This window comes from Centrocercus urophasianus, unplaced genomic scaffold (genome assembly GCF_019232065.1).
Source record: "Centrocercus urophasianus isolate 14NV4802_14NV808 unplaced genomic scaffold, USGS_Curo_1.0 seq_28, whole genome shotgun sequence".
Classification (NCBI taxonomy): Eukaryota; Metazoa; Chordata; class Aves; order Galliformes; family Phasianidae; genus Centrocercus; species Centrocercus urophasianus.
The window spans coordinates 4019247-4033186 of record NW_024884844.1 but is presented as its reverse complement, the minus strand read 5'-3'; the positions used below and the strand labels follow the sequence as shown (position 1 = coordinate 4033186).

Below are 13940 nucleotides of genomic sequence, written 5' to 3'. Positions count from 1 at the left end.
CTCTTACATACGTTCACCTGTCCCTGGCATTGCTGTAAACTTACAATGCTCTCTTAAGAGCTTTGCTGTCTCAATGCATACAAAAGCAACAAATGCACAGGTCTTGCATGCTGGATGGGGATTACATATTGGTTATAAAGAAATAGAAAGCAGGAAAATGGCATCATCCTTTCAATGGCACAACTACGGTAAGTAGAAGGTGAAAACAGAAGCAGACAATAAAATGATAAATATTGCTTTATTAAATTACTTTTATACCCCTACAAAGAAAATTTTTGATTTCCATTACAGAATTAAATGAAGAAAATTCCTTGCTGTCTCTGCAGTTATCTAAATTTAGATACAAAAAGGTTGTAAAAAGACCAGCCTATTCAAGTTGCATAAAAAAGGCAGAGAATAGACAAGTTCCCTCAGGAATCTTGAGGCTCAGAATATAAAGTCCTATAAAACAATGAAATTAGGAATTCAGCAATGTGTTGAACAATTGTAAACTGTAACTGCGCAAGTGGACCACATGATTCAGCAGTTTCCTTAAAGGTATAATCTGTGAACTGAACAAAAAGCATTGCTGACACAGCAGACCTCATTACTCTCCCTTTTATACCCTCCAAGTTTAAGCTGTGAGATCAGCATCCAACATTTAAATGATAGAAAGGAAACTTGCCTCCATAAATATCAGAAATTTCTCCATCCTATAACTATTTATATAAAGTAGCTAGCTGTTACAAATCTGTTACAAATCATTTTCAAGTAACACAGGTGGCTGAGGCAAAACAATTAAAATCAGATCATACACAATTTTACTGTAAATACAGTAATCTGAAAGGTAAACACATAACCATAGCACTGACAATATATCAGTGCTGCCGTATTGTGGACTCGATGTGTCAGTAGAAAATTAGGATGCCTTTATTATCAAAAATTAAGGACATTCATTCCAGTCTCTGGTAATCTAATCTTAGTGCAAAACAGATGCTAAGACATATTTAGCAAAAAAAAAAAAAAAAAAAAAGAAGGTGATACATTAAGGCCAAAGATTTGTTCAGTCATCACTATCGCTTCCAGATTCACTCAGCTGCAAGTCATTTCCTAAAAGAGACAGAGTCATCATATTAGTCATCTTCAAGGAAATCTCTTTCAAGATTTTCCCCTTTCCCAATTCAAGGCTCACAACCCACTTGATATTAGTTTCGACGTAAGCAAAGAACCCAACTCTTCTGTGACAGAACCACAGAGACCACATTTCTGCAATTTTAAAATCTTAGCAGGAGAGCCATTAGCTTATTAGTCATGAAAGCATTTACTATTACAAGATCACAACAGCTGACACCTATCTTTGCCACCCACATTTTCATGCTTCATAAATGGGAAAGCTGCTAGCAAATGCAGTTTTGTGAAAAACAAGTTGTTGGGCTTTTTTCTTCTCAATCAACATTTGAATGCACTCAGCTGTACTTGAAAACAAAGCCATGTCTCAATCAAGAACAGCAGTCCTTTGATGTACCTTTTAAAGATGTATCAGTGACCTACTATTTCAAACAGGTTTTGGAACAAAGTGAACAAACAAACCATCAAAAGCAATTTCACACAGCACTTTAATTTGGAAGCTATATATGTATTTCAAAATGGGAAATTAAGAACAGAGACTACACGGTGCTTGCAATGAATGTCCATAAGCTTATGGAATGGGAGGGAAGGAATCAGAGAACACTAACAACAAAAACAAATGCAGCAGTGTGTTATAAAGGATAGGTACCATATCAGCAGCACCCCATTTTTTTAATTAAGAATTTCTTCCAGCTAGCATGATTTTCTTCACACCTCTGTTGCCAAACAGCCATAAAAAATTAAAAATACATCTCTCACATTGTTCAGAAATGAACTAAAAAGCACAGAGAATGACTGAAACACAGTCGGCACAGTATTTTCACGTTCTTTCACCCTCCACAGATCACTTTGGCAGATAGATAAGAGTAACCTCAATAGGGTAAAACCAGCAAGACACTCAAATCATATGTTTTGTTATGAGGCATAACATTTTTGCTAGAATGCTGACATCTTTAACATGGCTGCATTTAGCCTTCCTCTATTTTCCACTATGTCATCACTACAGCTTAGGAAGCGTGGTATAGGATTCTCTGCAACAAAGCAGAAAACACTGTTTATATAAGACAAGAATAGCACAGATGGATATTTTCAGCAACCTTTAAAGTACTGTTGTAGTCATTTCTCCAATTCTAAAGAGAATATTTACAGCCACATCATTTATAATGTTTAAAAAGCAATTTTCAAAGAAAATGTAATCTGTCAGAAATTCAGCACAATATATTAACCTGAAAAACAATATTTCATTTCATTATGGCATTAGCAAATTAAACTCAAGCATTTATCACTCAAAGAAAAACAATCAAAGAGTTCTTGGAAATCCAAATCCTATTATGCACTACCTACTTGGAGAGATGGCTGCAGTAAGAACAAGAAGATAACCTTCCAAATAATGATTCCTGCAGCCTTCAGAAGTTATTTCAACACAGTTAATAGAAATTACACAAACTGAATAACACCAGCCAGAAATACCAACGCTTGTGAAAACCAGCAGATGGGAAAAGCAAGGACTCCAAGTTCCAGAGTCACAAGTAATACATTTGGATATATTTCAGGGAAAACTCTCTGGCCCATCTTTCTAACTCTGCCTCTAAGAGGATTTTGCCATCAGAAAGATGGCAAAATAACAGAGACTAGAGTTAGTATATTTTGGATAGGTTTGTGCAAGAACGGAAGCTTCATTCATCAGGACTCTGAAGAACCATCTACAGTCAGTCGTACTGTTGCAGACAGTAATAAAGTGGGAGAAAAATGGGGAATTCAGTCTTCCACAGTGCCAGTGCTTACCAGTAACATTAAACAAATGAAATAGATTACCCTGCAAACCATGACACTTCCTAAACTTTCAGATCTGTGGCTATAATACATTAGAATTCATGCAAGAAGTTATTTGGGACAGGGAAACTCATAAGAGCGTCTGCGCTTCATAGATCATAGTTGGTTCACCAACACCAAACAAATACAAGGAAAAGTATTTCATGACTGGTTGCTGTACCAGCACCAAAAAGAATCTAGAGAACTGAAGCTGTGTTGAAAGTCAAACACACGAGACACTGCCCCAGTATAGCCAGTGTACTGATTTTTCCTAGAAAATTGGACTTCGTAAATGAGAGTTATGCTAAGCAAGTAAACATAAAGCAACATATGTTCAAATATTTGTAAAGAGATTAACTAGTGTCAGCACTTACAAGCTTTGTCATAAGGCAAGTTGTGAGCTTAGATCAGCTTCTGAAGGGAGAAAGAGAAAGAAGCAGGATGTGAGCCTTGCTGCTGAGGATAAGGAGGCAGCTTTGAGCTCTTGATTCCTGAGAAGGTAAATTATTTCTCATAGAAGTATTTTGTTACCATGCTCCTGTCTTCCAAGTTCCACAAAAGCTCAACTGTATGATTTATACACCTAAGATGAAACCTCTCTCTAACCCGGTCCCCAAACTTCTGCCTGCAGTCAGCAAGCCAAAGAAAACTTCACTAATTACTAATCACAGCCTTGATTCTGCAGAGGCACACAAAACCAGTCACGCACATGCATGATCAAACCTCAAAACAGGATTAGACAAGCAAACTATTTGTTTGTGCTGACATTTGTTGCTTCAGTGTTTTATTTTTGAAAAACATTCGAGGTGGAAGAAATGACTGTGCAGGACCCCAACAGAGAAATCCTGCCACTCAAGCTAGAACCACGTGCTATTCATTTAGCGTCTCCAGGTTGCACTGTTATTTACCCTCTCCTGCCAAATTTCCTCACCAAGGGAGCTGGAGGAAACACGTTCTCCTTCAAAATGACTTTCTTAATCTTTGTCTAGTTGCAGTGTATTTCAAACATTAACGGTACTCAAGTGAGCTATGGAATTAAGAATTAAATAGAACTGGGATCCTCACAGAATCAGGTTGGAAAGGAGTTTAAAGATCAGGCAGTTCCAATCCCTCTGCACAGGGCATGACTGCCACCCACCAGATCATACTGCCCAAGTCCCCATCCAAGCTGGCCTTGAATATCTTCAGGGACAGGACATCCACAGCTTCTCTGGGCAACCTGTTCAGCCTACAAAAGAGGAAACTGAGGGGAGACCTCATCACAGCCTACAGCTTTCTTAAGAGTGGAAGAGGAAGGACAGACACTGATCTCCTCTTCGTGGCGACCAAGGATAGGCCCTAAAGTAGCAGCATGAAGTGGCAACAGGATATTCAGGTTAGATATCAGGAAAGGTTCTTCACCATGAGGTGTTCAGACACTGGAACATCCTGCCCAGGGAAGCTGTCTTGGCACTGAACTTGACAGAGTTCAAGAAGTGTCTGGATAACACTCTCTGGCAGTCTGATTTTTTGAGGCCTTGCCTAGAGCCAGGAGTTAGAGTAAATAATCCTTATAAGTACCTTCTAACTTAGGATATTCTATGATTCTAACATCCACAAGTACTTCTCCTCAGGACTGCTTTCAGTGCATTCTCCACCCAGCCTGTGTTTGTGCTGGAGATTACATTGATCAACATCCAGAACTTCATGAGGTTTTCACAAGCCCACCACAAAAGCCTGTCAAGGTCATTCTGGATGGCATCCCTTCTCTTCAGGGTGTTGACTGCACCACTTAGCTTGGCATCATCAGCAAACTTGCCAAGAATGCACTTGATCCCACTGTCCATGACACTGATAAATGTTAAACAGCATCAGTCCTAATATCAATACCTGAGGAACATTACTTGTCACTGGTCTCCACTTGAACAAAGAGCTGCTAGCCACAGCTCTGGCTGTGATCATCCAGCTAATTTCTTATCTACCAAGAAAGCCTTCTGTCAAATTCAGGTCTCTCCAATTTAGAGCTAAGCTAAATAGCTACGCAAGCTAGTTAAGCCTGAGGCTTGATGCTACAAAACAGAAGGTTTCACCTGTCTACATAGTTCTCAGGCATTAAGTCATCAACTTCCTCTGCAATGGCTTTGATGTTGTCATGTTTCAAGCAGCATTTTCTCACTATGATTGTTGGAACTAGTAGAGTTAGCCACCTGTACTCTTAAGAGTGTTTCTCAGTGGAAGTTTGGCCAGCTGGGATTCTGTCAAGGAGGAAGAGCTTCATCACATTTTCATAGGAGCTTTAAATAAAGCACGAAGAATGGTAAATCTCATTTGTGAATGATGGTTGAAATAAATGGCACCTTTTGAAGTCACACAAATTACAAAGATGTTGTTTTCTACATTGACAGTAAAATGCAGACAGCATTTACTTCTTGGCACATGAAGTCACAAGACTTTTCCATCTGATCTCATCTCTGATAACAAAGTAACCACAGATACTTAAATATTTAAATACTTGCTATGAAAAAAAACAAAACAAAAAAACAATCACCAAACCTGTTCACGTTATCTATTAGGTGTTGAAACAAAAGTAGGCCTGCCAGAGTCTGAAATTTCAATAGAACCAGTTTACACATAAATGATATGCCTTAAAGATCTTGGGCAGTACAGTAGGGTTTCACAGAAATCTCTTATATTGTGAGCCTGCAGTTAAACACCTAATTAAAAAAACATACTTGTTTTCAAACAGCTGAACATTTACAACTCCAATGTCTGAATGCTCCTGCTTATTTAGGTAGCAGACTTGAGACTCTACCTACTGTTTTTCCCCCCTCCTCTGACCAAAATGTCCTTCTTGGATGACACTCATCAACACATTCCAAGTGGTGCAGCAATTCTTCAACCACTTGCTGAAGAACACAGCAGCAGCTACTCTTCAAATAACGTTTTCAGTTGGTTGGATTGGTGGAATAAGACAGTATCACCTGAAAATAAACAACTGCCCTTCTTATATGCAGAGGAGAGTTTTGCCACGCTGTCCAGCTGGGCCAGTGCCATGAATAACAGTAACTGAAGTAGCTAAGAATATGCCATCTTTTCTGTAATTCCAAGTATTGTCAGTGTGGTATCTTTCCCATAGTTCTAACCAAGAAATTACATGTTTTGGAAGTACCCTTTAAGTTCAACTACTTTCATTACAAAATTGCTGTTCTGCAGTCTCAACGTATAGAACTGGGAGGAAGCCAGAACAGCTTAGAACTGCACCAGCTTTAATTTAGTACCTCTTGGGACCGAAAGCCTTCTAGTCTAGCATCTAATTCAGACCTTGGCTGAACAATCAAACCTTAGCATTGCTTCCCACAGTTTTAATTAAAACAGAGACATACTTAAAAACAATATGGTTTCCTTTCAGAATCTTGATGTCTGGAATTGCATACTAAGAAAAGAACAGTCTTTGTACTTACGTAGTGTATTCATCATATGACCACTGTTCTCCTGGGATCTGTTATGACTGGCATCTTTGTCAGGAAGAGCCTGATGTGGTATGGCAGACACGGCAGGCTGTGGCTGCAGATATGGCATTGACATTGGAAGAGAGGGCCTTGCTTCCTCATCTTCAGACTCACTGGAACTATTTTCACTGCTTGATGAGGAGGAGGAAGAACTTTTGGAGTCAGATGAACTGTCAGAACTACTCAGCTGGTCCATGATGCTGGCTTCTGCTTTTAGTTCTGCAAAAAATATGTTTCTCAATTAGCATTACCATAGTTGATGTATAAGAAGGACAAAGAAAATCATGATTAAAAAAAAAAAATCAGGTACACAAATCAACATGTTACTGAGAGAAAAAAAAAAAATCAGAAAATCTCAGAACAAAGAAAAGGGTATAAGCAAACACCTGGTTTGTCATGTGGCTTTCCTCTCCCAGAGCTTGGGCAGTATTTCCCTTTCAAGTCAAGCTTTAGAACAAGGGTAACTGGTGAACCCAAATGTGAACCCCATATTCCACAGGGTAATGCATCCCACATAACCTTTAATTTCTGTGACTAGCTAGTCTTATATTTTCCCTAGCTCTCTGAAGATGTCTTTCCCTGATTAAAAGCTGCAGTTAAAAAATCACATAAGTTAGCAAAATGTCAGTAACTGCACTCAAAATACCTTCCAGCAGTTCAGCAATGCAACCAACATGCACACAGACAATGTGACATTTTGATCAAAATTAAGTTAAACACACAAAATATCCGAAGGAACCATCTACAGTTTCACATTAGGATCATTTCATCAAATCCTTGTTTGCCTTGTTCTCCTTATAGACTTGGAGAAAAAAGAAAAAAGCTAGAGCAACAAGGAGACAAGAAAGACTTGAAGTTAACAAATAAATCTTGTATTTTTGGCTAAATAACTCACCTGAATATAGTATTTAGAATGGTATGACTGGAAAGATTGTGTTACAAAGTTTGCATTTTTGATAAATAACAGCTAAAGTTCACCACTGAGGAAACTAAACTTTGCAAAGTACACATAATAATTAGGCAAAAAAGAGGTGCTGCTGAAGTGAGAAGTCTGAAACAGACCGCTGAACCACACTGGATGGAGATCTTATGCATCAGCTTGAGGAGTAACCCAGAGGGCAAAAGTTCACCATCACACAAGGTTGTAACTATCCAGCCATTTGCTATGGTGGTCTTACAAGTACTTGGAGTACTTCAGGAGCAGCTTTGATACGGCAGACATGAAATGTACTTAAGGAAGGTAGCTCATCTTACTTCACATTCTCTAGTATGGAAGAACATATTGAAGATGAAAGTGATCAAAAAGAACGATTGTTTGAGACTTAATCAAATCAAGAAGGGAGAACAGAAGAACAAGCTTAAACACAAACTTCCATGAATGCTTCCAATCCTTCATTATCAAAGGTCAGTCCAAAGGAAAAGGTGTTTTGGCCAGTCAAACTTATCAAAGGCCAGCCTAAAGGAAAAAAGGCACTCAGGAAAACTGGCAGTTCCTGAAATAGCATGGCTATGACTGCAAGGGCAAACTAACTCAATGCCAAGGAAGATTAGAAAGTACACTAAAAGACCACGTTGGCTATCTGACTCAAACATAAGGAAAAAAAAAAGGAGGTTAAAAAATTGGAAGCATCCTGCAGCTAAGGGCAAGCACAACATCAGCATAGAAATAAGCCAGAAAGTCTACGGCAAAATTTAAAAAGCAGCTAGAAGAAAGATCCAAGATGATACTTCAAAATAATTCTAGAGAAGGAAGGCCAAGGACTGATCTACCACCCATCTGAGGTTGTAAGCTAACCAAGATACAGCACTCAAGTTCTATGCACTTAATGCCTCTTCCTCCCTGCTTAACCTATGACTACCAATTTAAAAAAATTAAGTTAACAGCACCAAACACTGGTGAATGAGAACTGTGCCTTGAATTCTGAAACAATTGAATTTAAAAGTCTTTTTAGACAGAGGGAGAAGGGCTACACCTACATTGGAGGAATAAAGAGAGACCTTCCTCCCGCCCCAGAAAATGAAGATAGTAACAAGTTCAAAGTGGTGTACTTAAACAGGAATAGTCAGTTACACAACCACAGGATGAGGAATGATTAAGCAGGCAACACTTTGGAAGAGCTTGTTACAGTGGATCACTAAACACAGTTCTACTGTATCATGCTGCAGCAGAATTGACAAGCATCACGCTGAGATGAGATCCTATCTGGTCTTCTCATACGAAGAAAGTGCCAGTAAGCCAGCCTTCTTGCTCAGAGCAGCAGGGCTAAAACCTCAGCTGAAACACTAACTGGTTTTTGGCACCACACTTCAGGAAATTTTTAAACTAGTTGGAAGATAGCTAGAGGAGAGTGACAATGAATTAGAGATCTAGAAATCTTCCACAAAAGAATGAACCAGATGGCATCATTTTGAAGAAAGAATGAGCAAGGCACAGCAGTTTTCTGAGTACGTTAAGGGCTACTTAAAAAAGTAGAGTAGTCTGGCCTGTATTTACATGGTGAATGTAAACCATAAGGAAAACAAAGCCCTGGAATAAACTGCCAAGGAGAACTCAAAATCCACCACCAGAGAACTTAGTAAAAAAAAAAAAAAAAAAAAGTGGTAAAAAAAAATCATCAGAAATCTGACTTTAGAACAGAAGGATGGGCTGGATAACCTTAAGAGGTCCCTTCCAGCCCTGTTCCTCAATTATTCTGCATTTTCTTAAGTAGCACTCAAAATTGGACTGGCAGTACAAAAGAGTCTGATGTATTTTGGCAGCCACTTTGGTATCTTGCAATATGTTCAACACTCCCACTCCCCAAAAACAACAGAGCACCAAGAAAAAGCATTATTTCATTTGCTGCACTCAGGCTTTCCTTAGTCTTTGCAACTCCAGCTCTATTCTAATACTGTTCCATAGTGTGAAAAGTTCTGGTCAGAGTTTAAACCCAAAACAATTAAATAAAAAAATCTTCATAGTGACATCTGAAAATCCTATTTGAAGGAATTTAGAACATCTTTGGAGATAGACATCAACTCTGATTGAAATTGTCACCTGTCAGTATTTCTGTAGCAAGTAATTACCACCTGCCATTTTCTCTGCCCTCCAAAAGGTAGTAAGGCCTGCCTCTACACAAAATACATGTCTCACCAAACCAGTGCCTCAAGAACACAGCACACAGCACTGTTCAAGAGATGAGTTGTGCAGGCACTTGCTGTATTTTTTTCCCCCCCGCTTGAATGTCACCTTTCACGAGTCTCATCTGGGAATTCAAAAATTGAGTTGTAATGCACTGCAAACTACACGTCTGCAGAACACAGAGAAACAGTCCTGAAGAAGCAGTTGTGTCAACATGGGAAATGACTACACTGGTTGCAGTACCACAATACAGTCTACTTTCTGCTTGATTAAAGAAGCAGCATGAGAAAAAAAAAATAAATCAGTAAAAGCAGTATAACTTGTGAGATTAAGCCTAATGATTCACCTGATTTTAAGGTTCAGTTTCAAACACTGCTTTGCTACCACTTGAACCAAAGCATGGGGTTAAAGTGCTTGCAAGATCAGACTTCTGGAGTCAATGTCAAACTAAAACACACTCTGCTTTTAAAAAAATCTTAGTTAAGAGCAAAGTTTCTAAGCAGTGGAGCTTACCTCGTTCAATGTCATCCATAGGGGAGGATGGAAACATCTTGTCTTTTGGTGGGGAATTTTTAACGTTGTTTGGAGTCTTAGTTGAGTTTCGGATTTGCTGCTGTTGCTGTTCTATACGAGACTGAACCTTACTGCTTCCTTCAGCTCTGTTTAAAAAGAATAAAACTGTCACTGTTTAGAAGACAGGATACCAGATAGAAGACACCAGATAGAAGACAGGAATTCAGGGGATGCTACAGCTCAACTTATGGAATTATTTGCCATATCTTCCTAAGTAACATAATTACACTTACAAGTACATGAATTAATCTTATTAGCATATTATTAGATATGGATGTAATACATATATATATTAAATACACTGCCAGTAAGTTTTGTATTCTTTGTTAGTTGACTTGTTATAATAACTGGCTACCGAAGATCACTCACTAATAACTGCTGAAAGTTCTGAAGGTTCAGCAGTACAAAAGAACACAAACTTGGTATGGGAAAAACAAGTCACAGCTACAACTGAAACCAGAACAGATATTTTGTCTATTTTCTCATTTAGAAGTCAGAAGACATTATGCAAAGTACTTTCCAAAGAGATTTGCCCTCCCCTATATTCTTTAGATAGTAGTTGCCACCTCTTAACAATGCGCCACTTCTTAGTTAAAATAAAGCAGAGGAAAAACAACTTCTCTATGATTTCTGCTGGTCAAGACTCAGAACCCACAAAGCAAAGTTGGTGTATTGAGATCATGGGCTTTTCACTCTACTGAACAAGACCAGAGACTTTCTAAATACAAAGTTATGATAAAAATAGTAATGGGCTGAAGCATATCTCAATTTCAACTCTAACAAATAGATTTTCTGAACGAGGACAGCTGTTCATCTTGTAAATTACCCACCTGATTTTCTTCACAGTGATGTTGCTACTAAGTTTCTCTAGGCGACATTCTCCAGTGTCATGATTGATAATTAAGATACATTCCTTTAGGTAAGGCTTCTTGGAGCCCTTGAACACTGTCACCGGTGGAGTGGAGCCCTGGTAAACCAGAAGAGTCCAGCAAATGTTACTATGTAGTACTTTTTCTTCTTAAGAACAGCAAACAATCCATCACAAACATGACAAATTCACTATAAGCAATCATTTCTAGCTTTGAGGAATGCTATTGGTTATTTCAAATCAGACTCAACCATGACCAAAAGCAGCTGGTAACTGACTGAAGGGAATTTCATCTTTAGCATTTAATCAGTTTCAAACTTATTTCCAGATCACAGCATATTTACTGTAGGACTCCTTTTACCAAAAGGGGTTTCAGTAACCAATAAGCAGAGCAGTAAAGCATGGCAGGTAGTAAATTTTCCCTTTCCAGTCTTTCCTGCTTTAGAACTGTGCTACTGCAGTAAATACCAAGGGGAAACTCACACTGCCAACATCCACATAAAGCTTTTCAGCGTATGCAACACTTCAGGGTCATCCTACAACTTATTTCCAATTCAGTGAATACACTTAAAGCTACAGCACAGCTGTTTAACCTTTAGATCATCTGCAGTTTTACACATTAGAACAACTGGTTTTGAACTCTAAAAATTCCACAAGCAGCTCTGAAGCAGCATTAAAACTTTGTATACTCCTATATTCAACATATTTTTATGATAATAAACCATAAGAGATAATTATGGGGTGACCAAGGCCAGGCTGGTTGGGGCACCAGGCAGCCTAATCTAATGGTTGGTGACTCTATCCACAGCAGGTGGGTGGAAATGGAGAGACTAAGTCCCTTCCAATCCAAAACGTTCTGTGATTCTACAACAGCAAAATATACCATCCCATGTGCCTGCCACTCTTCAGCCATCCCCCTCACCTCAATATTCGGCAGTGTTATCGTCACCTGTTCACCTTTGCCAACTTCAAGGTCTCCTTCACAAGCAGTATCAATAGACGCAGGCTTAAAGTCATCTAAAAATAAGATGAAACTGGATTATTTCCGGGCTTTTCAGGAGCCTTCTAATCCTAGACATGCTCTGAATATCATTTCCACTGGAGACTATTATGCCATGACCTTTTTTGCTGGCGTATCACCTGCTGTTCCCTGATCAGATCAGTAAATTAGCAGAATTCAAAGTTAAGCCTCTTTTCTCCATATTCAGCTTAAATGTTAACACCTTTCAGATAAAATTTAGGAAGCACTGTTAGGTGCTAAAGGATAGGAGACTGGATGCGTTAGACTTCAAAGGAAAATAACTTCAATTAAATACTTCCAGAAAGGCAATAAATAGCTTTTGAAAGGCCCTGGGAAGTGATTGTCCCTCTCTGCTCAGCTCTTGCGAGGCCCCACCTGAAGCCGGCATTCAGCTCTGAGGCCCCCAGCAAAGAAGGGCACAGACCTGTTGGAGCACGTCTGGGGGGCTGTGAGATGTTAGGGGGAAATTCTTTGTGCCGCAGTGCGTGTGGGTTTGAGTCTTAGGCCCCACACAGCGTGCTGCTGGGGAACAGCCTTGCTACGGGACCCTGAGAAGCGCTCCGTGCTCACAGCCCAGGGCTGCAGAATCCCCTGAGCTGGCAGAATCGAGCATAGCAGTTCCAGAGCTTCTAAACAGGAGCGAGGAGGGATATTTGCTTTAAGCTACAGCCAGCGGGCAGTTCAAACCGAGAGACTTCAGCTCCCATAAGCTGACTTCTGAACTTCAGTGGCAGCCGGCAGCTGCGCTCCCTTTCAGTCATTTGCTAACCAGCTCCTCAGGTGTCAGAGCGATCTCCGCGCGCAGCGGCGATGAGCGCGCCAGTTCCTATGGCTCATTCGTTGGAAAGGAAAAGAGATTTCAAAACAGATTTCAGAACAAATAATCACATTACTGCAGTCAGCGAAAAGCGGGAATGGTGGGAAGCACCCGGCACAGTTTCAGAACGAGGGCTCATTTCAGCACAGTTGCCCACGCGCCGTGCTCCCCTCCCGGCGTGCGGCCCCGAGGGGAGCGCGTGAGCGAACGGGGCAGCGCTCGGAGCCGCCGGCCCGGCCTCGTATCAGCCCCAGGGCGGCCGCCTCCGAGCTACCGCGAGGGCACGGCTCTCCGGGCAGCGGCCGCGACGAACGCCTCCCCGTAACCTTTGATGCCGAATTGCGCTCGGCACCTGAAAACGAAGCGCGAGAGGGCAGAGCTCGAGCCCTGCGCGCGGGGACCGCCCGGCTGCAGGCAGAGCCGCCCGGGCCGGGCCCTTCCCCCCCCCCCCCAAGCCAGGGACCGAGGCGCCGCGGGCCGCGGGAGCTCCTCTGGGTCCGGTCCCGCGCCAAGCCGGAGCCTGGAGCCCGGCACCTGGAGCCCGGCACCTGCCGCCCCCTCGCACGCCCCTCAGCTCACAGCGCACGGTATGGAAGGCGCAGCGCGGCTGCTTCTCGAAGGTCTCGCCCAGCTGCAGCACCCGCTCCTTGGGCTCGACGAGCGGCGGGGCCATCCCGTTCATGGCGGCGCGCGCCGCACACCTCACACCATGACCCGCCCGGGCGGCCCCCGCCGCTACCGCCGCCACCGCACATCCCTCACGCCGCGGGGGCGGTGCAGTGCCGGACACGCCCGCTCGGCCCCTCAGCCTCTGGCCACGCCCACACCCCCCAGGCCACGCCCCCGCATCGACGTGCCTCTCGACACCGCCCTCGTAGCCCCGCCCCCTTCGCCGTGCGTCACGGAGCAGCGTAAGCGCGGATTGGACGCTGAGACGCGCCGCCGGGAGGCCGCGCTGTTGGGGGGGAGGGAGGTTGGAGGCGCCGTTGGCGCGTGGGTATGCAAATGCCCCCCTCCTCCTTCAGGGCGGCGCTCTGGTTGGTGGAGAGCGGGCGCGAGCGCACGGCCGGGAGGAGTGGCGGGTCGGGGGACTCGGGCTCAGTCAGCGACTCAGTCAGCCTTCGCCCCCCGCG

The 13940-nt window shown here is 42.1% G+C and overlaps 1 protein-coding gene across 2 annotated transcripts; it reads right to left on the bottom strand.

The window, feature by feature from the left end:
- Nucleotides 1-219: 219 nt before the first annotated feature.
- On the bottom strand, nucleotides 220-13514 carry EAF2 (ELL associated factor 2). Of its 2 annotated transcripts, none has more exons than XM_042827401.1 (6): nucleotides 13387-13514; nucleotides 11892-11986; nucleotides 10932-11068; nucleotides 10042-10187; nucleotides 6360-6626; nucleotides 220-1089 (listed from the first exon to the last, which is right to left on the bottom strand). In XM_042827401.1, the coding sequence occupies exons 1-6, from the start codon at nucleotides 13487-13489 to the stop codon at nucleotides 1043-1045; spliced, it is 795 nt and encodes a 264-aa protein (XP_042683335.1). In that variant the 5' UTR covers nucleotides 13490-13514; the 3' UTR covers nucleotides 220-1042. The 2 variants fall into 2 exon arrangements, with proteins under 2 accessions (XP_042683335.1, XP_042683334.1); XM_042827400.1 differs by lacking the exon at nucleotides 220-1089 and adding an exon at nucleotides 1578-5879.
- Nucleotides 13515-13940: the final 426 nt, after the last annotated feature.